At 57.8% G+C, this 24,772-nt stretch overlaps 1 protein-coding gene across 2 annotated transcripts in view; it reads right to left on the bottom strand.

The window, feature by feature from the left end:
* The window catches only part of UNC5B (unc-5 netrin receptor B), an 81,113-nt gene that overhangs the window by 9,383 nt on the left and 46,958 nt on the right, over positions 1 to 24,772 (bottom strand). Inside the window, exons 2-10 of one of the 2 annotated variants that reach the window (XM_070432919.1) lie at positions 10,203 to 10,427; positions 6,173 to 6,316; positions 5,628 to 5,731; positions 5,007 to 5,187; positions 3,911 to 4,078; positions 3,009 to 3,173; positions 2,789 to 2,821; positions 893 to 1,087; positions 208 to 597 (exon numbers count right to left, since the gene is read on the bottom strand). In XM_070432919.1, coding sequence (XP_070289020.1) covers positions 208 to 597; positions 893 to 1,087; positions 2,789 to 2,821; positions 3,009 to 3,173; positions 3,911 to 4,078; positions 5,007 to 5,187; positions 5,628 to 5,731; positions 6,173 to 6,316; positions 10,203 to 10,427 — 1,605 coding nt within the window. The remainder of the gene's footprint in view (positions 1 to 207; positions 598 to 892; positions 1,088 to 2,788; positions 2,822 to 3,008; positions 3,174 to 3,910; positions 4,079 to 5,006; positions 5,188 to 5,627; positions 5,732 to 6,172; positions 6,317 to 10,202; positions 10,428 to 24,772) is intronic. The other variant, XM_070432921.1, reaches the window with a different exon arrangement.

The raw sequence follows: 24,772 nt of genomic DNA, 5'->3' as shown, positions 1-24,772 counted from the left end.
GAGCGTGGCTGGGCCAAGGTTCCCCTGCCACAGTGAGGCAGAGACAGGCTTCGAGCCCAGGCCTTCTATTTTATGGTCACCTCTTCCCCCTGGGCCTCTTTCCCCGTCTGTGAAATGGGCTCTGGGAAGGCCTATCTTCTGCTGGGTGCTGGGCTGTCCAGGGGATGTGCCAAGGCCACACTGACAGGCAAGCAGAGAGGGACCCACCTGTGCCGGGGATGCTGAGCCTCCCGCCCAGGCAGCCAAACGTGCCGCTGACGCTGCTCCCCGGCTCCCGGGGCAGGCCCAGGAGCTGCTGGGAGCCGAGGCTGGCGCTGCGCAGGTGCATGAAGTGGGTGTCCCGGGAGAAGTCGCCAGGGTACGTCCCAGGCGGCAGGACCCCCAGCAGGTCAGCCCCATCTGGCAGGCCTGACCCGGAGCCGGTGGTGCTGGAGCTGTAGACCTTGATCTTGAGGCTGGGCAGGGGGTCCAGCAGGGGCGAGTTGGTCATGGGGATCTTGTCGGCCGAGTCCTGCAGGGCGTACACGGGCCCGCGGTAGATGCCGGCACTGGCAGTGAGGTCGGGAGGCACAGAAGGGTGCAGGAGCTGTGGGTGGTCTGCAGAGGCGGGGCTGCAGTCAGACCCAGACGTGCCTCACTGGCCCGGTCCCACATTCCGCTCCTGCCAGGGACCCGCCTGTTGCAAAACCTCCACCCAAATATCCAGCTGCAAAAGGCTTCGGGGGCCCACCAGGCTGGGTCACCCCTTTTTTCCTTTTCTGCATCTCTCAAATCCAAACCAACCCGCACAGTCAGCTCTAGAACAAACTCTGGACCCCAAGAGGGAGTCTGTCTGCCACACCCCGCTGGGTGCCCTGTCCCCACCCGCCAACCAGGCGTCCCCGGGTCTTACTGGGCCTCGCCGTCTTGAAGTTGACGGGGTGGAAGCCTCCGGTGAGGGCGGCGGACGAGTCGGTGATGTCAGTGTCCAGGTCACGGCAGTTGCGGCGGTACACCACCACCGCCACCACCATGAGGACCGCCACCACCACCAGGATGGACACCACGATGCCGGCATACAGCGCCACGTCCCCCGAGGACTCCAGGACTGCAGGACGGGAGGGATGTGTGAGGGCAGGGGCAGAGGCCCAGCCTGGGGGAGCCAGGGAGGCCCGGGGTCCCTAGGGAGGGGCAGGGCCTGGGTTCTAGTCCGATCCCAGCCACAACAGGCTGGTGACCTCAGGCAAGACTTGAACCTCTCTGAGCACCAGCCTCTATAAGTAAAACGGTCTCAAAACCTCTGGCCTGCTCCCCTCTCAGGGGGGCAAGGAGAGGCAACGTGACTTGTCACTCCCCGGAGTAATTCACTGCTCACTGCTGAGGAGCCAGGGTCTGTGGCTCAGTCACCGGGTCACAGTTTGTCCTGTCGGAGCTGGGATCCAGACTAGAGTCTCCCTTGCAGCCTGTGGCAAACCTCCAGAGGACTAGAGGGCCAGGCTCTCCGCAATGTTTGCAAGTGGCGGCTCCGACCCACCGGCTCCCGCTCTGTGCTGAGGGGTGGGAGGTGAAAGGAGAGGGGGAGGAGGAGGAGGGGAATGAGATGCAGGACAATGGGGTGGAGAGGAGGTGAGCAGGTGGAGGCGAAGGAAGGGGCTCAGGGAGGCGACCGCTGGCTACACTCCCCTCCCCCAGGCCGGCCACTGGGTTCGAGGACACCCGCTCTGGTGGAGGCAGGGCAGGCTGCTGCACAGCTGGAATAACTCCGCACAGCCGGGCAGGCAGGGGTCAGGTCAAGACTCAGGGCCTAACGGAGGGCTGGCCAACAGAATTCCCATGATGATGAATGAAGACACTCTATGTCTGTGCTGCTACACACGACAGCCACCAACCACATGTGGCCACTGAACCACTGAACTGTGGCCAGTGAGACTTAGGGACGGAATTTCTAAATATATTTAATTTAATTAAGGTAAATGTAAGCTTAAAGAGCCATACTGGACAGCACAGGCAGAACCAAGATCATTGCTGTGGGAGTTCCAGGCGGCATCTGTCCCGTCCCTGGGCCCTCGGGGAGGGCACCGTGCCTGCCCGCTTCGCACCTTCTGGTACCCCCACTGGCCTCAGCAGCCCTCAGGGATGGACCCCCACCCCTCTGGGGGCTTCTATTCCCAGGGCTGGGCTCTGCCTCCTGATGTCCCGCTAACCAGTGGGGCCACTGGCCTGGAGATTTACACTCTCTAATCAGTCAACAGCTCAGCCCCCAGTGAACTGGGGGAGGGGCTCACTGCTGATTTTATGACTCCAGAATTATTTGGAAATTGTGGTTTCATTACCACAGGCCAATCTCCCCAGGTGGCTTTACTGCTCTTGAGTTAATGCAGCGCAGCCTCTGGGGGCTAGAGGCTAAGTCCTTGGGGCTGAAGGCAGCCCAGGGAATTGGGGAGGCTCTGGCCAGCTGCTGCCCCCTGGCCCTGGTCCTGAGCGGAGGCCAAGGGGGTGGGGCTGCGAGCAGCAGATTTGCCAGGAAACATCCAGTTCAAACCTGGCTGGGTCCCTGGCAAGTGCCTGCCCAGATTTAGCTTCTTGTCCTGTATTGTGAGGGTCAAGATGCTGCCCCAGGGCCTTTCTGTCAGCCAGGGTCTGCCTATCTGCGTGTAATGGAGGCGTGACTCCTACAGCGGGTCCTAGGAACCCCAGGGAGGGTCGGGGGGAGGCACCTTCCACTCCCCCTGCCCGGCCCCCCACACCCTGGAAAGGCCAGCCAAGGAGAGCCCCGGAGGAAAGAGGACAGCCATGAAATGGGACTTACGGTGGCTTTTGGGGTCACTTAGAGTTTTCTTATCTGTTGAGGGAAATAAAGGGAAAGACAATGACACAGGTGGCAGGGAAAGGTGGTAGAGACGGTGACGGAGAATGGCCCGGATGAGATGATGGGTGTGGTGGGTGGGCAGAGGCCCCGAGGGGCTGTTCCGCTGCAGGCTGGGCACTGAGGCCTGGGGGGTCCCTTATCCGTCTTCCCGAGGACTCACTCTGCATGCACAGCCCGTCGGTGCAGTTCTTGGAGTCGAGCAGGGTCCCGCTGCAGTCTCGGCCTCCGTTCTGGGGTGGGGGTGCCATGCACTCTCGGCTGCGCCAGTGGGCACACTCCGTGCTACAGGCTGACCACTTGCTCCACTCTGTCCACGCTCCATCCACTACAGGAGCACAGCACATGGCACATGAGAACACACGCACATGCACACACACACACGCACACACACAGTTACGTGCACAGAACACAAGACACCATACAGGCCATACAGAGAACTCCATGCCACACCCACACAGCCCCAGACCAATGCAGAGCCAGGTGTGCCCGGTGGGCAAAGAGAACACAAGTAGATGCATCAAGTCACACAGAGGCAGCCCAATGCACAAGTACATACACAAGGATACAAACCCAGTAAATACCACACCACGCACAGAAACATGTAACCAGAGGACACACAGCCAGACAAGCAAGGACAGACACACAGATGGAGAGGCAGTCACACAAAGACAAAAGGAGAAGCGGATCAGGGTCAGCAGCCTAGGTGTGCCTGACAGTCAAGTACAGGAGTACAGGCGCCCTAACTCCAGGCAGCTCTGGGACCCCGGCCCAGGGGGCTGGCACCCTCAGCGTAGAGGGCAGCAGAGCCCACCCCTGAGACCGCAGCTCAGCTCAGAGCCTCTGCCTTGTCTCTTCAGCAGCCAGGGAAGAACAAAGGTCAGAGGTCATAGCACCTCGCCCAGCCTTTTCAGCCAGCTGTGGGCCCTGGGACAAGCACCTGCTGTTCCCCACGTGGGGAGAGAAAGGCCGTCCTGACTCTGGCAGACACCATAGCAGAAGACAGGGCTGGGGACTGGGCGTGGGCGTGCTGTGGGCAGGGTCTCACCTGGCCAGAGGCCTTACCTGGGCACACGGTGGTGCAAGAAGTCTTCTGGAAGGCCTGGCCCTCACAGAAGGCTCCTCCGTTGAGCGGGGTGGGGTTGGTGCAGGTCCGTGTACGCTTCTGCCAGCCACGGCCACAGCGGTTGGAGCAGGGCGACCACTCTGCCCAGCTGGACCATCCGCCATTCACTGCAGGGGCAGCAGGTGTCACCCCATTGGCCTGGCTCTGTGACCCCATGGGCCCCCTAACCCTATCTCTCCACCCTTGACGAGTCTTCTGCTGAGGCTGGCCCTTCCTAGCTGGACCCCTCCTGCCTGCGGGGCTAGGCACTCAGATACCAGCCGGCAGGCCTGGCTGCAACCTTCAGCACCGGGACCCTCGAGGTCATGGTCTATTCCCCGCCCCCTTGTAACATGGCAAAGTCCAGAGAGGGCTGACACCCAGGGTCTCCCAAGAGCGATGGGGGACCTGGGACTGGAACCCAGTGTGGGGTTCTTTCTACAACATCCAAGGAATCTCAGGTGTGGCTCTGCCCTTCCCACCCAGGGGAAGCAAGGAACAGCCTACGGGCCTGGCCAGCAGCCCCTAACTCTGCTAGGGCAATGGGCTAGGGCCCTGGTTGGCAAACTGCGGCTCGAGAGCCACATGGGGCTTTTTGGCCCCTTGAGTGTGGCTCTTCCTAAGCCTTAGAAGTACCCTAATTAAGTTAATAACAATGTACCTACCTATATAGTTTAAGTTTAAAAAATTTGGCTCTCAAAAGAAATTTCAATCGTTGTACTGTTGATATTTGGCTCTTTGACTAATGAGTTTGCCGACCACTGGGCTAGGGTATGAGGATCCCGATTGGCCGTGCCCCAGACCTAACTCTGAGAGCTGGGTCTCCTCCTTCAGGGGCAGGAAAAGGGTCTGAGAAGGGTGGGTGCTCCTGGCAAGGGACTCAGGGAGCCTCACTCGACTACTAACTAGCTTTGCTATGTAACCTTGTGGGCTTCCTCCTGCTCACTTGCTGCCCAGGGTCCGGCTGTGTCCTGAGTAGGGCGGGTCAGGTGGCCATCTAGCCCTGGGCTGTCCTCCCGCCCTCCCTGGCCATGCCTGATCCCCTCTGGCCCGCACCATAGACGATGACGGTGGCCGTGGTGCTGCGGCGCTTGGCCACGATGTTCTTGGCCACGCAGGTATAGTTGGCCGTGTCTGACAGGCGGGCCTGGCGGATGATGAGGTTGTGGTCAATGGTGAGCAGGAAGTTGGAGTCCTGGGTGGGGTCAATGATGTCCTCATTTTTGAGCCATTCCACCTGCAGGAACAGGGTGGAGGGGCATGAGGACCCAGTGCCTGCTCCCTCTCTGGAGTGTGGGGGAGGTCTGACCAGAGGCAGGGCGGAGGTTTTCCCAATGTCCACCCACCGTGGGGACGCAGTGAGGCGGGGCCTCCGCCAGCCAGGCGCTGTGCGGAACACCACAGAACACAATGGTTAAGATGACCCCTGGGTGGGGCCGGGGGAGTTGGTGTGTACAGCCTGCGGCCGACCCAAGGAGTCCTGGGGGTTCCTGCCCCAGCTCTACCGCACCCCATGGGGTTGCGCCTGCGGAGGGCCCAGCCGGGGTGTGGCGTGTGCTGAGTTGTGCAGAGGTTGCAGTTCCCTCCTCTGTGAAATGGGGAGGCTCTGGGAGCCTGAGGCATCATATCATGGCTGGTGGTAAGTGCCATGCCCAGGTCCTCCATGTCCCCACTCACCTCAGCCACAGGCACGCCCTCTGGTGGGCGGCATTGCAGGAGAACCTCGTGGTCCAGGGGTACTTCCTTGCCCAGAGGCTCCTGGTCGAAGTTCTTGCGCAGATCTGGGAAGAGGGAGGGGACAAGGCACAGTCTGGAGGCTGCAGTGCCCCATTCGAGCCACGAGGTGGCAGTGCACACCAAGGGAACGATCGTGGGGACACCTGGCTTTCACCTGGGGAATAGCCTCTCTAACGTGGGGCCTGACCAGGTGGAGTTGTAGAAACAGGGTTCCCTCCCCGATGGTCTAAAAATGATGAGGAAGCTGGCAGCCTCCTTATATAGATGTGGTGAAAACTGGCCTTTACAAATCTGTGGGCCAGAGGGGGCCCAGGTTCTGGGTCTAGAAGCCCTCTCTGGCTGGCGTCCATGGGCCCTGATGTCTCTGTGGTGGGCGCTTCGGCTAGATCCCCCCAAGGGAGTGGGATTCCCTCTCCAGGATCCACAGGGAAGGGGAAAGGGCCCAGGGACTGGGGTGTGTGGAGGGGAATGCCAGGGTGGCGTACATGCGATGCGGACATAGGCCCGGCGACTCTTGGTGGTGCCCGCAGAGCTCCAGGCCACGCACTGGCACCAGTAATCCTCCAGCCCAAACAGTTCCTCCACCTGCTGTCGGGACACCTCGATCTGCACCTCTCGCACCCGCAGGCCTAGGAGGAGGAGAGACACGGTCAGGGGGCAGGTCTGAGGACACAGGACACAGGACAGGGCACCATGACATGTCTGCTTCTCCACCCCGGAGTCCTTTCGGCTGGTCTGCCAAGTGCCTCTCATTTCCATCATCTTCTCATCTCTCTGCTCCACCCTGACCCCAGCCGCCACTGCAGCTCACCGGGGAATGGCAATGGCTAACACAGGCCCTCTCTCCCCGTCCATCCGCTCTCCACCTGCAGCCAGCGTGTGCTCCCTCCTCCAAATCCACAATGGCTTGTCATTCCCCTGGTTACGTCTCCAGTCCTCGCAGCGTGAAGACCCGGCCCTCCAGCTGGCCCCCAGGCCTTGCACAATCTACTCACTACAGCCTCCCTGGGCGTCCTCCAGACCCTCGTGTTACCCTGGCCCCTCCAGCCACAGGCTCTTTACGCCTCAGTACCCTGCCTGGAACTCCCTTCTGTCCTGTGTCCAGTGAACTCCCAGGCAGCTTTGGGCGGGGCCTCACTTCTGGAGGGAAGCCCCCTGACCCTGGTCCATGCCCACGGCTCTCAAAGTCCTGCTCAGTGCCCCTACCACTGCACCAGACTTGGTTGTCATTCCTGCCAGCCTGGTTTCCCCACAGCGCCCACCACTGTCTGGAACAGCACCATTTATTGATGTGACCCTCTTCCTGGGAGCCCCCTGACCTCTTGTTGGATAACTGCATCCACTAGCCCACAGAGAGGAAATCACTCACTCTTCTGCCAACTCTCCCTTGGCAAAGCCTTCTAGGCTCAGGAAAAAAAGTGAGCCCTCCTGGATAAGGGTGCTGGTCTGAGGCTCCTCCCCAAAGCTGTGGGAGAACTGTGAAACCTCCTCCTCCAGGAAGCCCTCCCAGACTCCCCTGTCCCAGAATCCCTAAAACTGCTCCTCCTTGCCATGTGTCCCAGCTCACACTTTCATGGCTGCACATGGGCTCTAATAAGCCCCCTGAGGGCAGGACTGTCGCCTGTACACATGCAGTACCGTGACATGGTGGTTAAACAAAGCTGGACAGAGGGACAGGTTTGAATCCTGGCCTCACCCTCCCTCCCCAGCTCTGTGACCTTCACGAAGTGACTTAGCCTCTCTGAGCCTCAGGTCCCTCATCACAATAAAACACTCAGGGTAAATGCTAAATGAATCATGGCACTTGCTGGGCCACAGCACGCAGCTCATGCTGGACACAAAGCCACTCTGTCGGGTCATCTGGACCTCACCCAGCCCTTCCTTGTACATTTGGAGAAACTGAGATTCAGAAAGGGTAGGGGGCAGGCCCAACGGCCCACAGCAAGTTGCCAGCAGAGCTGAGATCAGTGCTCTTGGTGTCCTGCCAGGTTAGAACTCTGTCCTGAACATGACGTCTCTCTGGACCCCTCCCAGTAAAGTCGTTGCCTTAACTCCCCTGCATCACAGGGGGAGGGGCTGACCCTGGGGAGCCTCTCGATAGCCAGGGACCTACATGGGAGGGGCTAGAGTTTGCTGTTGGGGAGTACCAGGAGGGAAGAGGCTGCTCTGAAGGTGGGATCTCGCGTGGCTGCCTGGCGGGCTGGCCCAACAAGTGATGCTGTGTGGCCCTTAGTGTCCAGGTGGTGAGCCAGCCCCCCCAGGGCTTCCTCTCAAGGGGCCCATCCATCCAAAAGGTTTCGGCAACACCCGCCAGCTGGACAGAGGGAAACCATCATCCCGGGCAGCTTGACACCTTGGTCATGGTCCCGGCCGGCAGGGAGGATGATGGGGCCTTTGGCCTCCTAGACTTGGGCCCCAGCACCAGGTGCTCCCCCGCCCCCCGGTGTGATGGCAGCCTGGCAGGCAGTGCCTCGGTGAGGACACGGAACTGGGCTGCCTGCCACATCCTGGCATGAGTTGCCACCAGTCCCGCCTGTCCTGGCCCAGAGCTGTCCTCCTCTGTGTTTTCAGGGCCTCAGGAAGGCCAGGGGTGGGGAGCAGGAGGCTCAATTAGAACCGGCCACACTGCTGCCAGGGGAGTGGCCCACGGGACCACTGTCCATTCTTTGTAGCTAATGGGACAACAGTGCCCCAGTTTCTAGGGCTGGCAGGGCTTAGGCGCCTGGTAGCGGGAGTGTAAGAGCCGCGCTGCTACTATTACTAATAATCGCAGGGGCTGTGAGGGTCCCCAGCAGGGCACACTGTCCCCTTGCTCTGCCTGGACCCCCACGGCTGACCTGTGATACCGGCCAGAGGGGCTCAGGAGGACAGAGAAGTAAGGCCAAGTTTTAAAGGAAGAGGACGGAGGAGAAGGCATGTCTGGAGTGCCACTGGGTCCTGCATGCTCAGTGCTGTGCGGGTCTCACCAGGACCTTCCAGCAACTCCCAGTCCAGAAAGGGGAATGAGCTCAGAGGCCGGGTGGCTTCCCCAGGATCACGCACCCCGACAGTGGGGGTAGCTGGCATAGATTATTTGTCTCTTAAAAATTGCTTTTTTTACTTTTAGATTTTGGGTAAGAATGCAACTCCGGGTCTATTTTTAAATGTTCTTTTAAAAGTTTGGCAAAATATACACGATATAAGACTTAACCATTTTAACCATTTTTAGTTCTGTGGTATTAAGTACATTATGGGGTATAGTTTTAAGCCTGGGTGGTTCTGAAATGTGTGAGCTTTTCATAGAAAAACAGAAGCTGGGGAAGAGAGAAAAAAGGAGAGAGAGCGAGAAAGAATCTCAGGGGAGACACATAGAGAGTGAAGCTGAATGAGAGAAGGAGAAAAAAAAGAAAGAATAAAGGTAGGGGTGGGGACCGAGAGAGGGAGAGGGGAGGGAGGTGAGGGGCGGGCGGAACATAAAGAAAAAAGACGGAGACGGAGACGGGGATCAGAAGGGAGACGTGGGACACAGATGGAAATAAGAGGGGGCTGGACAAGCAGGAGAAAGAAATGGATCAAGGAAGAAACACAAACACAAAAGCCGAGGCAGGCACTGGGGCCAGGGAGCCCCCTTGGGCCTGGGTTCTGGGGCTGCCCAACACCGGTGGCCTGCAGTGACCAGCACCGGCCACGAGCCCTGTCTAACGAAGAGGAGCCAGAGGCTCTGTCCGGGAGCCCGGGCCTGGGCTGCACCGAGGCAGGGTTCTAGAGTCCAATGGTCGGCAAATTGCGGCTCACGAGCCACATGTGGCTCTTTGGCCCCTTGAGTGTGGCTCTTCCACAAAATACCGACTTCTGTGCATGGGCCACGAGGTTTCAATTGCACTGTACGTGCGCACCCGCATGTGGTATTTTGTGGAAGAGCCACACTCAAGGGGCCAAAGAGCCGCATGTGGCTCGTCAGCTGCAGTTTGCCGACCACTGTTCTAGACCATCCCCGTGCCACACGTCTTCTCTGTGGGAGTTCCCATTCCCAGCAATGACAGCGTTTCCTTCATAGAAATGAATTGTTTTCGTTTTAAAGGGTCGATATTCAGTAAATAATCGTAGAGGGGGTGCTAGGGTGCAGCCCACATCGAAGGAGAGGGGAGCGTGTCTGGAGCTTCTGAGGCGTGGGGAGCAGGAGGCAGAGCCCTGGCTGGTGCTGGTGAGGAACCCTGGCCCCCGGCTAGACTTTCTCCCCGAGCTAAGCAGGATGGGAAGACACTGGGAAAGGGAACAAGCGCTCAGCTCGGCAAGGGATTGGGTGCCACTTCATTTGACCACCCAACGTCAGCCTGTGCCTTGCGGCCAACCCTTGGGAAATACTGACCCAGGGTGGACCACAGAGGGGAAACTGAGGCCCAGAGGGGCGCCATGGCTGCTTGAAGTCTCACACGGAGTCTAGGGTGGTGAAGCCCAGGGCCCAGTGTCCCTGACACCTCTGAGTGGGGGGTGTCCCTGGTGTCCTGGGCGTGACCAGGCCAGTGGGCGGCTCACCCGTGGCCTCGTCCCGGCCCTCCTGTGTGACGTGGTCATTCTGGCTGACCCACTCGCCGTTGCACTTGAAGTAGATCTGTGTGGCAGGGAAGGCGCGGCAGCTCAGCTCCACCGGCTTGTTCTTCACGATGTAGGCGTCTTGCGGCTCCTGGAGGAAGTGGGGCAGCGGCTCAGCCGGCACCGATGGGAAGGACTCAGGGAGCACCTCGCTGCCGGAATCAGTGCCTGTGGAGGAAGGAAGGCTCTGTGAGGCCAAAGGCTGAGGAGGCCAGGGGCACCCACTGACCGCCCAGGAGCCCCTGGCAGACAGAGGGGGCATCTGGAGATGCAGGAGGTGCCCTCTGTGACCCGGGCAAGGTCTGGCTCCCCTGCGCCTCAGCTTCCCCATCCTGCCCTGCCGATAGGAGGCTCTGCTGTGGAGCCAGTCCCTGCTCCACGATGCTGTGTGTGATCTTCCGTACAGAAATCGGGGTGGCCTGGAGCAGGCAGGGGACCCATCAAGGCGAGGCGCCCCTGAGGCCCTCCAGCCCTCCCGTGTCCCCTGCACGAGCCCTCGCTGGCCTCCCTCCAGTTTCCCACAGTGATACCATAGTACGTTTGAGGCTGGAGCTCAAACAGGCCAGCTCTGCCCCGAAGCCCCAGCCAGCCGGGCAATGGGAGTGGGGAGAAGAGCGGAGACCCGCAGGGCGCTGGGTGGGTGAGGTGGGGCGGCTGCACCAGGCCTGGGCTCCCTGGTGCAGCCCGGCAGGCCTCCTCCTCCAGGAAGTCCAAGGCAGGGGGCAGCATGGAGGGGGAGCTCCTTCCCAGCAGCTCCACACCGAGTCTCCCTCCTCTGGTCTGGGGCTCTGATCCTGGCCTTTCTCACCTGGCCAAGTCCGTCCCTCTGCCCTAAGGGTGAGGAATCGTCTGAGGCGGGAACACACTGCGGCTGTCAATCTTTTCCCTGAAGGGGCCAAAGGAAACCCTGGCTGCCCGCCTCCCTGGAAAGAACAGCACCTCAGGAGGTGAGACAAACAGGAAGGGAGAGCAGCCAGCCACCCAGCGCTAGGATGGGGGAGACCAGGCTGGGCCAGGCGATTGGTTCACAATCCACTTAGGAAAATGGACTTTCCACTGGCAAGTGCCAAGCGATCAGGTGGCTGGGACACGCGGTAGGGGGCTTGTCCTCCTCTGCTAACTGCTCCAGAGGAAGCACACATTATGCTGCAGGGGTGCCCAGGCCTGCCCCACCCTCACCAGCCAGCCACCGTCCCTGGCCCAGCACCCCCGTGCCCTGGGACCAGGCCCTTGTCCTCCAAAAGGAACCAATCACACCTCACGTGCCCAGGCCACGCTGACTCTGCGCACCAGCAGCTCCTGCTAAGACCGGGCACTTCAGGAGCTCTGAGAAAATGCTGGGTTGACACGGGCTCCAGGCTGTGTGTGTGTGTGTGTGTGTGTGAGAGAGAGAGAGAGAGAGAGAGAGAGATGGACTGACCCCAGGGGGAGAGAAGGAAAAGCCAGCAAGAAGGGGTGTGACTTCAGCTCCATCCAGTATGCTGTGGGTGACCCAGGGAGAGCCCCTGAACTCCAACCTAGTTACTTCACCTCGAAGAGGGCAGGTCATGAGATAACCACACATGTGTGCCGAGGAGGGGCCGAGCACATAGCAGGTGCAAGTTACTATATTAAAAACACAACTAATGCTCATCCCACATTAGGTGCTGTGTTTTCAATACTTAACAGAAAACGCACTTAATTGAAAACGTACCTAATTCTTGTAAGGCATGTTATATTAGTCCCCAGTTTACAAATGGGGAAACTGAGGCCAGAGAGGTTAAGCCACTTGCCCAAGGGCACACAGCAAGCAAGAGGCACAGCCAAGGTTCGAACCCAAGAATCAGACTTCAGTGTTAGGACATTGCCCAGGACTCCACACTGCCCATCACTGGAGTAGCTGCATGCACTGGTGTCCCCGGAGAATCCGAACAGACCCTGACATTGGCCGGGACTCTACAACTGTGAGGGTTCTCTCACCACAGGTCCAGCGAGGCTAAAAGCACCCTTCCTGTTTCAAAGCTGTGGACACGGAAGCTCATCCAGGTGAGGCAAGTGACTGCCCCACCGCCAGCTGGTTGGTGGGAGTAGCAGTGAGTATCCTGAGGCCAGGTCAGGGCTCCCCGATTCTCACTTCCCTCAGCCAGGCAGGGAGATACCTTCTCTGTTGGTACACGGTAGCTTCTAGGGCCTGGCAGCTTGGGCAGCTGGTGGTGAGAGGACACAGTGCCCAGGGAGCTGGACATGGTCTCCCAGTGGCCTGAGAGCTGTCACTGTGGCCTTTCTGCCAGGCAGGCAGCTCTAGAGAAAGCAGGTTGGAGACAAGAGGGCAAGTGGGCAGCAGAGAACCCGCAGGCTCCATGCCTACTTCCCATCACCAGCATCCTGTTCAGCCTCAGGCCTGAGGTGTGTGAGGCAGGGATTTCCCTGAGGTCACCTGTCAGTGGGAGGTACCCCAGGGTCTGAACCGGGCCTGACTGGCCTCAGGCGCCTCATCTGTGAAACGGGGGGGACTGGACCTCCCTCTGGGGGTGGTGACCACCAGAGGAGGTGTGTGGGCGCCCCTGGGTGCAGCTGTGTGCTCACCCTACCTTCTAACCACGTGGCCCCCAGGTGATCGCTTCCCTGGCTGGCTGCGGCCCTGCGGGCTGCGTTTATGACATTTTTATAACCCTAATGCGGCTTATTTATAAAGCTGGCACAGACACGACCGGGGAAAGTAAACATTTAAACATTAGACATCCATTAGTGCAGCAGGCCCCGCCCTCCCTGCCCCACCCCTCCTCTCAGCCCTGGCCCAAAGGTTCATCCCTAGCCTTGGCAGGAATATGGCTTGGCGTCTTCCTCAGCACCTCTCTGTCATGGCAGTGCCGGTGGCTCTCGGTGTAGCTACTGCCCCCTTGCCAACAATCCCACCCCCCAGGCTCCGGGAGGCAAATGCTGCCAAGAGACAAGGAAGATGAACCAAGGACCGACCTCAGATTCCTCCCCGGAGGGACCACTGGCAGACTACAGGCAGGCTGGCCTGCAGCATGTGCTCAGCGAATGCAAATTAAATACAGGGGGGCTGGGGCTGCGCCGGGGCAGTAGCAGCTGAGCTGGGCCCTGCCCTCACCGCTGGACACTCCCCCGCCTCCTTGGCCCTGGCTGGGGCCTTGCAGCTGAGGGAGGCTCCACAGGTGTCCCAGACGAGGGCCACCTGAGCCCGCCCGTGGGCGCCAGCGTGGAGGGAGGAGAAAAGCAGAGTCTTGGGTGTCTGGGTGCTCTCTCTGCCAGATGCTGTCAGGAAGCGTTTCGTATGAACTCACAGAGCCCACACCAACCCTCGTCAGGGTGTCCCAAGCCTTTCTGGTCTTTGGCGCCTTGGTCATTTTTACCCAGTAATTTTTCTGGGGAATTTTTACTGCAAGGCCAAGAGAAATCCCTAGGGGTTCTGCTTGTTAGCTCTAAACAGCGTCGTGCGTGCGTGCGTGTGTGCACGCCTGCACGCACATCCTAACACCTTAGTAGCCATTTGAGAAAATAATACACATAATTTGAAAGTAAAAGATTACTTGCAGTCCATTCCTAAACAAGCCACCGTGACTGACTGAATAATGAGGCACCACATAAGTCCTCAAGTTTTAGGATCAGAGTGGACACTGCCTCCCTCACTGTTGATCGCAGGGCACTCCCGAATGCCCAAACCCCAGCTTTTCAGAGCCATGATGCCATCCAAAGGAAAGAAGTGTGATGTAATGCTGAAGCTAGAAGCTGTCTTGAGCTAGTAGCTGTCGCAGTGGCTGGCAGCCGTCCAGTACTACTGCGTTTCCTTGAAGATTAAAAATATCTCACAGCACCCCTGTGAATCAGCTGCGGCACCCTGGGGTGCCTGGGCGCACAGTTAGAACCACAACCCTATATGCTCGGTGCCATTGTTATCCTCATACTGCGGATGAGAAGGCTGAGCCAGGGGGTCTGTGACCGGCACAGGAGGCTGAGGGAGCGAGCAGCCGAGTGGAGCGCGAACTCAGGCAGGCTGATGCTCGAATCTAACGCCAGGCCTGGGAACCAGCATTCACATCCACGCTGTGCCAGGTGCCTTGAATATTTCAGCTAATTTATTCCTCGCAACCATCAAGGTGGGGATTACCTTCCCGTTCCCCGGAGGACATGGAGCATCGAGGGATTTGCCTGAGGTCACCTGTCCGTGGGAGGAAGCCAGGCTCCCAGTCGCCCCTGTCCCTGACCTCACTCCAGCGCTCCCCACTGGACACCTGAGAAGACTCCCCTGGAGGAGACCTGGCCTTTGCCAGGCCAGACCCGAACTTCCTGCTGGCAGGAAAATGTCCGCATAAAGTGTGTTTTTCAAATAGCAGAACTCGTTTGAACCGATGGTTGCAAAACTGCAAACTGCCTTTAGAGCCGCAGACACGAATGGCCCAACTCTCCCAAGGAGCGGACAGTTAACACACAGGACAAGAGCCGCCGCTGAAGTCAGGGGCCCTGGGTTTGTACCCCGGCTTTGCTGTGTGGCCTTCCTCTCAGGCGTCGGAGACCCCGTCTGTAAAATCCGGAAGTTGGTTGAGCCAATCTCTCAAGCCCTACTCTACTTCTAACACGTGGAGATTTGAAGATTCCTTATGGGGAATCTGTTCATGTATGACAAGGTCCTGTGTGTAAATGTTTTCTTCAGGAAGTCAATTTGCTTAAAATGAGATCACCTTTCTTGCCATTTTTATTCGTGGCTCACACACCCAGCATCTCCTGTGGTCCTAAGACACAGCGTGGGGAGAGCCTGGCGAGGGAGGAAGAGGAGGAACTAGGTGCTGTTGGGCTCTCTCTGTGCCCCAGCCCACCCACCCCAGGCCTCAGATCAAAATGACCACCAGAGCCTGGGTGGGACCTCCTGCAGGCACCAGGCAAACCCTCGCTTCTAACTCACCTGTACCTGCCTGTATGAGGTCTCTTGTCAGCTCATCCCTCGCTGGCACAGATTCACAGCGACAGAGGTTATTCAAGGACCAACTGGTGCAGCATCCCCCATCAACTCCTTACCCAACCTTGACTCCTACCTCTGGGATGGGAGCTCCCCGCTGCCTTTCTCAGTGGGTGCGCCTTTGGACAGACCTACCAGAAAAGTCCTCCTTACTTTCAGCTGGAATTTGCTGTCTGAGGCTGCAGCCACCGCGACGATTTTCACCTCCGAGGTGACACCGAACAGTGTGCTTCCTCCCCCCCCTGACAGCTGCCCTGTGTCTGGAGGCTGAGGCCTGCCCGCCCTGGCCTTCTCGTCTTCCTTTTGAATATTCACGAGACACACATTTGCATCCTCTCACCACCAACCTGGCTTCCTCATGGACAAGTTCAGTTTGCTCACAACCCACTTTTAAGCTTGGGGAGGGGAGGCGGGGGAGAGGGTGGGTTCTTGGCAGCTGCTCCTGGAGGGCAGGGACCATACCACACCCTTCTCAGTGTTCCCCATGGGGTCCAGGAGGGCACCTGTCCCCTGGGAGGGGAGTGGAGCTTGCAGGACAGAGCGGGAGCCTGAGCCCAGCCTCCACCCGACGGCAGGACTCGTGCCCGGCCGCACACTCCTTCCCAGGGGCTGGGCCTTGGCAGTGCCCAGTGTGGAGACACAGGCTGCCACCTGGCAGGTGGGAGGTCCGGATGGGGAGGAAGTTGAGGCCACAGGCTTGTTTATGAGGCACCAGAATCTAAGCCACAGAAAAAGCAAGAGCCCCGGGCCTTGGAGGTGGAGAACTGGCTTCAGGACAAAGGTAAAAAGAATGTATTTCCCAGAAGTTCTCGAAAGGAGGGAGAGGCTAAAACTAGTGTCTGGACATTCCTGATCGGAGACTGTCCCTGCTGCTGGGGGACGCCAGGGAGCCAGCAGACTGCGTCAGCTCCTCACTCTGCCCGGGACCTGGGGAGGCCGCTCACTCCTCAGGGCCTTGGTTTCCCCATCCACGAAAAAGGTGCTGCCCTGTCACCTCTGAGGTGCTGTTATGAAAAAACACATGTAAATGTGCTCCGCTGACTGGGTGGTGCTGTGCAGCACGGGGAGGGGCCAGGCAGGACATCTCTGTGCAGGGAAACCCCGAAAGCCCAGATAGGCAGGTTCCTCGGCCTATAGACACCTGAGACCCAGCAGGCTAGAAGCATAGAAAGTAGGTGCCCAAAGTGGGGCCCTCCACTCTACCAGCTCAGAGAGGGGAAGTGACTAATGCAACACTGCACAGCAACTTCGCAGCCAGGCTGGACCACTGCCCAGTTTCTGGTTCGGGGCTGGGTGTGGAGACAGCACGGCCACAGCAGGGCCGCGGAGAAAGGCTTGGGCTCTGTCTTCCCAGGCCTGGGACGAAAACTCAAAACTCACTCCCATCCATCTCAGTCTGTCCGCCCATGGCTGGCCCTGCTGCCCAGGCAGAGGCCTCAGCACGAGGCTGCAGGGGTTTGGCAGGGAGGGCCTTGCCACCCCTCCCGCTGGCTTTTGTCACAGGTGGGTGACAAGACCAGGCCTGGGTCCCCAGGCTCAGCATCTGCAGCCCAGCAGGCCTTGTGTCTCAGGGCTGGCTGGCATGAGGCGGTGCCCACAGGGAGGGACAGGACTGGGAGGGGAGAAGGGGGGCAGGCGGGAGGTGAGGGAGAGAGACGCCCCACGCTGGGCCCATTTATCATCAGCAATCACAGTCTCTCTCTAGCCCCTGGACACGGGCTAATTCTCGCCAGCCCTGACCTCCCACCGCATGGAAAATCTCTCCCATTCACTTGGAGGCTGATGTGCTCAGTGGGGAGTGAGGAGAGGGGGGAAGAGGAGCCCATTTATTATTATGTTTTAAAAACACACAAACCCCACATGGAAGGACCCCTCCCTGGACACAAAGCCCTTCTTCCATCTGGCCCTGGCTCCTGGCGGCTATGGGGTTCAGGCTGGGGGCCCCCCTCAGAGACGGTTACAATGGCCTTTACTGATGACAAATGGGGGCTGGCGGACTTAGGGGAGGCTGAGCTCTCCCTAACAAAGGAGGCCCCTTGTGCGGCCCTTTTCCCATACCCTCTGCAGACCTGCCCGTGCCCATGATATCACTTCCTGTGCAGGAAGTGGCCTCAGATGGCCAGTGAAGGCAGGAGCTTGCACCCTAAAGGGGGTGTCTGACTGATCCTGAGAAATCTCTCTTCTGGAAAGACTCAAGCGAAGGAGCCGATAGGAGGCTGGGGACCAGGCCCCAGGGCCCATTCTAAAGGGAGCCACACCACTTAGAAAGTAGGGAGGGACACATTGGTTACTGCATCATTGGTCTACCCTCAGGCTCTCAGAGGTACCTGGAGAGGCTGTATCCTACATCCATGAGCCTGGACGCTCCCTCCAGTCCCTTCCTCTGGCCACTGGGCTCCCTCAGCCTGGACCTGGGTCCCCCTAGGACTAATTTTTGGTTCCCTTTCCAAGTGCAAGGTCCCAGGTGGTCGCTGTGCCTGGAGGCCTGGGTTGTAGGAGGGAGCATTCATTCTGCTTCCCCTTCCTCTCCCCAAAAGGAACTCAAAGCCCTCTCATCTGTCATACTCCAGGTAATGTTTACCCAGCACACAAATGAGAACATCAGCAATACTGCAATTCTGGGAAGTAGGCGTTCCATTTCACAGATGAGGAAACTGAGGCTCAAAGAAGCGAAAAGTCCTGGACTTGTTTGAGATGCCCCAGACAAATAGATCCATCCTAGCCTGGGAGGGGCCCACTGCCCCCAAGAAATCACACTCAGACACACACTCACACCAAGAGACTCACCCATACACCACCCAACGTCACGATCCACACCACTTCCCCTGGACACCCAGAGAGCCCCAACCGGCTGGGCAGAGACTCTTCCTATGTCCATGTTTGAAGACAATGGCAGTGACTCAGGCCTGTGGGGGACCTGAGTTCTATTATTCGGTTAACTTTCCGACGTGCCTCAAACTGCACGACCACCCATCGCCACCTTCCGCAGTCTCCACGCCCATGTCCTTCTACCCAAGCGCTCCTCACTGTGTTCCCCACCTCCCCCTCCCCCCCCCTCATATCCACTCCCCTCACAGTAGTCCAGGCATCTTGCAAAATGTAAACAAACCCCTCCCCTGCTCACACCCTCCAACAGCTTCCATTTGCATCCGAATGAAGCCCTAACCCCACTGAACCCTCAGACTTCAGGTGCTCACTCATCACCTACTCTGCACCAAGGCACCCAGAGGCTGTCAGCAGAGGGCTTTTAAAACATAGCAACATGCACAGGGCATCTCTCTCTTGGCAGTCACACACACCAGGGCCTCTGCTGTTCTCTCCTTCTGGGATGCACCCCTCAACCATGTCCCCATATTCCTGTGGCTGACTTTTTGTCATTGATACCTCAGCTCAAGTGCCACCTACCATCCCCCCAGGGAGGCCTCCCCTGATCACCACATGCAAATTCCTCCTCCTCTCCCTTCCCGGGTGCTATGTCCGCATTGTCATGGTTTCTGTGTTTGTTTGTTTTGACTGTGCTCATCTCTTTGAAATTACCTTCTTCCTGTATTTGATTGTTTGCTGCTTGTGTCTGAACAGGTCTATTCTCTGGAAGGCAAGCTCCTTGAGGGCCTGGAAATAACTGGCTGCTTGTTTAGCTGGACCTACTGGGGACACAGGACTTCCTGCAGCTGCACCACCCAACCTCATTGGCAACACCTGGGGTGGCAGGTGAGCGTAGAAGGGAGCATCCAGGGCCGTGGGCACAGGCTGCTGACCTGGGCCATGGGAGCCAGTCCCTGTGGAAACCCCATCCTGTGGGATGCCACCAACTGATGGAACCTCAGCGACCATCTAATCACTGTCCTCTAGGATGGAGAACAGAGAGTGTGTGGCTTGGCCTCGGACCACACAGCATCTGAGCAGCAGAGCCCAGAAGAGAAACTGGGCTCTAGACCAGGGGTGGGCAAACTTTTTGACTCGAGGGCCACAATGGGTTCTTAAACTGGACCGGAGGGCCGGAACAAAAGCATGGATGGAGTGTTTGTGTGAACTAATATAAATTCAAAGTAAACATCATTACATAAAAGGGTACGGTCTTTTTTTTTTTTTTTTTTAGTTTTATTCATTTCAAACGGGCCGGTTTGCCCACGGCTGGGCTGCTCTAGACTCTCAGGGAAGGTGGGGGGAACTTTATTTTAAAAAACACTTTTTCTTTCCAATAAAAACACTTCTTTTTTTAATACTTACAATTTAGGGGAGAAGGATGAAAATAAAAATCACCCATTTCCATCCCCAGTTTACCAGAATCAACCCTGGGCATTGGTCCCCTCTTCCTTTTTATTTATTTATTCTTTTTTATTTATTTTTTTTAAAATATATTTTATTGATTTTTTTACAGAGAGGGAGGGAGAGAGATAGAGAGTCAGAAACATCAACGAGAGAGAAACATTGACCAGCCGCCCCCCACACATCTCCCACTGGGGATGCGCCCGCAACCCAGGCACGTGCCCCTGACCGGAATCGAACCCGGGACCCCTCAGTCCACAGGCCGACGCTCTATCCACTGAGCCAAACCGGTTTCGGCTCCCCTCTGCCTTTTTAGATGTGCATATCTTGTTACTTAAAGGGGCCTCACTATATACAGTTGTGTGTTCTATGTTTTCTTTCCAAGGCTGTTAGCAGAGGACTTTTAAGCCATAAGCAAAATGCACAGGGCATCTCTCTCTTGGCAGTCACACACGTCAGACGGGCACAAGCCAGCTGGGCAGGCTCCCCTGGCACAGCATTTCGGGGTTGGAAGAGCTGCAGGTTGCAGAGCATGTGCGGGGAGCCACCGGCAACGACATCAGGTTGGCTCTGCACGTTTGGGCACTGGGCAGGAGGACGCCGGTGTCCTGTCTGTCTCCCAGAAAAGTAAAAACGCACATGGGTATAGCCTCTGGCTCAGGGGTTGCCTGGCAGGCAGTGGTTACGTCCGGGCGAGGTGTCCCCACGCCGCCGCCACCTTGGGAAGTCCAGGGCCATGCCTGCTCTTAGAGTGCCCCCAAGGCACACTTTCCTCTGCTCGAGGGCCAAACAGCCCCTCCTTGCAAAACAAAGACAACTGCCAACACATTGCAAAGTGGAAAAACTCTGATGCTTGCCCACTGCCGTCAGCACTGTCACCACGCCTGGCCAGACCCTGCCCAGGGGTGGCTGCGGGCCACCAGGCAGGCACCAGGAGGCAGCTCGCACCCTGGGAAATGGAGCCCTTGGACCTGACTCCCACCTTTTACTTCCAGAGGGGGACCCTGAGGCCAGCAAGGGAAAACAACTTGTCCACGGTCAAACAGCCAGTCGGCTGCAGCACCCTGGTGTCCTGGCATCATGGTGGCCAAAAGAGAGTCACAGTAGGGAGAGAGAAAAAGGGGTACCCAGACAGGTCCTTGCCAATGGGGCCTGGGACAGAAAGGGAGAGATGAACAGAGAGGGAGAGTTGGGAGTGATGGAGAAAGAGAAACCCGAGAGCAGTGAGTGGTGAGTGAAGCTGTACGTGGGCTTCTCCTTGAATGTTCTGAGCCTGGAGTCCACTTGGGTTCCTGTTCAGGCCTTGGGGGCCAGGGAAGAAGGTGGCCATCCATCTCTGGCCTTCGTCCTCACTCCGCTCTGCCTCTTCCACAGGCCAGGAGGGCAGGTGTTGGAGAATCGCACTCTCGGGAATACCCTGGGCCCAGAGATGGGGTGTAACTGGCCTCGGGCCACACAGCACAGTAGAAGCAAAGCTGGGAGTGGAACAGGGGCAGCCTGGCACTCAGCCCAATGCTCTTCTTTGCCTCTCTCTGGTTCCAACTGTGGTGAAGACCTGGCCCTGAGCTTGGGTGAGAAGCTGAGTTGGTGGTGGTGGAGATGGGGGGAGACAGGTGCACTGGCCAAGGGGGAAGGCACAGATGGCTGCTCAGGTGCACCTCGAGGGAGGCAGGGTGGTGGGCAGGACTCACCCCATTCTTTAACCAAGCATTTCCCGAGCTTCCCCTTGACCGTGCCTATGGGAGGGCCTGGAGGGTAATGACCAAGCTTCAGTCCTACCAACGGGAAGCTCGCAGCAAAGGTTCAAAGTTAAGGATCCAGACACCTCAACTCTGACTGGCACTCCGTGTGCCTCCAGCCTGCAGTCATGTTGGTTCCTCCACCTGCTGACCCACCCGTCAGTGCAGACATGAATCCGAAGCTTTGTCTGTGCTCCTTCTTTCTCAGTCACGGAGGCAGCCTCCTTCCTCCAGGAAGAGGCTCTGATACTCCCACTTGGCCACTGCAGGGATGTCTCATGCTCTAGGCCCCTGTAAGCCCTCATATTTCTTGGGCTGAAACACCTCAGTGCTGTCACTGGCTCATGAAGTGAACTTGGGTAAACCACTCCCCTCTGGGCTTCAACCTTCCCTTCTGGGAAATGGGGTCACCTTTGCTTGCTTCCCGCCCCCCCCCCTCCCCCCAACACACACAGTTGTTGGGAACATGAAGGTCAGAAGTACGAAGCCTTTTTGCCAGCTAGGCAGCCCTGTGCACTTGCTAATTTCGATTACTCCTTTTCACGTAAGAAACAGTGGGTGTGGGTGTGCTTTCCTGGGATTGCCAGGGTCTTCCTCTGGGTTTGCGCGTCACTCCCCACGCCTGCCCTGGCCCAGCCTCCCAGCTGCGACTCTGGCCCACTCCATGATGATGTGAAGCTGCAAAAGGCTGATGCAAGCTGGAAGGAGGGAATGAAACAGACTCAAGTGGTGCAGCTGGAGCTCCACCCCCAGCCCCGGGGGACTGTGGCACTGCCCCTGCCCGCTTGTTTGCACCTGCTGATGTAATTGATGGGCCTCCTTGGCTCAGGACTCCGCCTGTTCACCTCGGCCTCTGTGCTGCAGCCAGAGGAAGAGTTCAAGGGCAGGAGGGCAGGGGCCCAGCCGCAGGCAGCAGGAGAGGGCTATTCTCCGGGGAGAGGCGACTGGGCCCCAGCAGAGGGAGGAAAGACCCGGAAAAGTGGCACGAAGATGATGAGCACGTGCCCCGGAATACACAGGATATAGGTCAACCCCAGTGCCACCACCGTGTCACTTCAGGGGAGCTGGCCATGTCCCCAAGCCTGGTGCATGGCAGGCACTCAGCTTGTCACTCTCTCCATGGATTTCTTGAGGCAAATAAGGACATCTGTGAGGGGAAAAGAGAAAGGATGGACGTGTGGCTCCACGGAAGAAAAATACTGAATAGTCCTGGGCCAGCCACCAGCTCACTGGGTGACTTCAGGCCAGCTGCCTCACCTCCTGGGCCTTGGCTTGTCTATCTGTAAGATGGGCACAACAGCACGGTGCCCACTTCACAGAGACAGCTGGGACCATAGGTGTGAGAGTGTAACATGGCACTGAAGCATGTGGATGGTTCCAGGGAGCTAGGGACTGGGGGTGCGGGGGGCTGGGTGGATAGGAATTCTCACCAGGAGCCCTGGAGTGGGCCTGTCAGCTGTGCTCTGCCTGGCCTGGCCCGGGGATTGGGGAGGAAGGCACAGAAGAGAAGAGGAGCACACAGCTCCCAGAGGCCTCTAAGGAGCCATCAAAAACATACACGTGCTGCAGACAAGAGCCAAGACACACTCCTGGAGACTGTAAGGCCACCGACCCCTGAGCCCAAGGTCTGGGATGACCTGTCTCCAGACGATAACTCTCAAAGCTGGTTTCCCAGGAGACAACTCTGCTCTTTCCCCGAGAAAGGGGAGAAGAGCACCTTACCTAGTTCACATGTCTCTTTGACTTTTTAAAAAATATGTTTTTATTGATTTCAGAGAGAAGAAGGGAGAGGAGAGGAAGACAGAAACATCAATGATGAGAGAGAATCATTGATTGGCTGCCTTCTGCACACTCCCTGCTGGGGATTGAACCTGAAACCGGAATCAAACCGTGACCTCCTGGTTCATAGGTCAACACTCAAGCACTGAGCCATGCCGGCTGGGCTCTTTGGTGGCTATTGAAATTTCCCAAAAGACAGGAACCAGCCAGGTGGGGAGACGTCCATCTCAGCCTCCAGACCTCTCAGCCCCGAGGGGTGGGGAAGGGCAGGATGGAGGGGGACCACCTGTTCTATCTGAGCCCTTGGTTCTGCTGGGTTGCTCTGGATGGGGAGCTGCACGCAGGTAGGGATACACGGGCTTCCTGGGCCACAAAGATCCACCTTTCCCTTTAGGACAGCTTTGTGTCTCAGCGGGTGTGTGGGGAGCCAGTCACCGCTGTGGGCTAACCCACACCCAGGCACTGACAGAGCACCAGGCCTACATCCTTTAACTGAGTCTCTCAACAGCCTTGGAGGCAGGTACCCCCATTATCATCCCCAGCTTGCAGGTGAGTAAACGGAGGCACAGAAAGATTAAGGAACTTGCTCAAGGTCACAGAACAGGGTCATCGGCCCTCGAATGGTCTCCCTAACCTCTATGCCAGCAATTCTCAAACTAGCGTGTACCCAGACAGCCTGGAGGTTGGTCAGGCTGCGTGCTATGGTTTCCCACTTCGCAGCCTTGAGAATGTGCATGTCTAACAAGTCCCCAGGTCCTGTGGCTGGTCCACTGCTCCATGCTCTCTTGCCTCCCAACAGAAATATAAAATAGCAGACACAACAGTGCTGAGCACAGGCCAGCTCCCCTTCCCTGAGCCCCTCTATGACTCAGCGGCGGACCCTTCACAAGGAACGAAAGGAATGACCTGGCAGCATGTGCCGGCGACCCGAGCCTGAATCAGGCACTGCTGGGCTGTAATGCCTATTTTCAACACTGACAGCCATCGCCTGCATCTGCCTTCTTGCAATTACTTAGCCTCTCTGGGCCTCAGTTTCCTTATCTGCAAAATGGGGGTAATAGTATTTCTAGGAAGGATTAAACACACCATATACACATTGCTTGGAGGACTGCCTGGCACATCAAAGGGCTTATTGAATATAAGCTACATTACTGTTATTATTACTACTGTTACTATCGACATCATCCATATCATCTTTCTAACAACCTGGGAGGTTGCTATCAACACTCACCTCCACTGGTTACCTAATGGCCCTCAGGGAGATAAGTAACTTGCCCAAAGTCACTAGGTGGCAGAGGAAGGATGGTAAGCAGGTGTGGGACCCCAGTGGTTGGAACTGGCCACCATGAACAGGGAGATTCGCCCCTCTGCGTCCTCTGGGAGGAGTGGAGAGTTATTTTTCTACTTGTTTCCTGCACCTCCTTCTAGACCCCCCCCCCCGCCCCCCCGCCAGCTTAGCCTGGGGTACAATCAGTGTCATTGGTGAGGGTAGAATGTCCCCAGTAGGGAACCAGAGGCTGTCAGCCACCCACATTGCTGACCCTGGGAAGCCAGGCCCCTTCCCTCCCTGTCTGATCCTCTGTCCCCTGGCCTGCTCCTCCTTACTGGGCACCCACAAGGCTTGAGGACTGGCTTGGTCCAGCCCCTGGGAGAGGGAAAGGTCACTTGCTTCTCCTGAGACCCCCCCTGCCCCCATGTCCCCTGGGATCCCAAGTTCAAAACAATAGAGGCTTCAGGTTGCCCTTGATGTAAAGGTTTAGTAGGTGGCT

Source organism: Myotis yumanensis, unplaced genomic scaffold (genome assembly GCF_028538775.1).
Source record: "Myotis yumanensis isolate MYYU_CA2020_CCGP unplaced genomic scaffold, mMyoYum1.0.hap1 SCAF_13, whole genome shotgun sequence".
NCBI classification, from domain to species: Eukaryota; Metazoa; Chordata; class Mammalia; order Chiroptera; family Vespertilionidae; genus Myotis; species Myotis yumanensis.
This window is presented reverse-complemented; position numbering and strand designations above follow the sequence as displayed.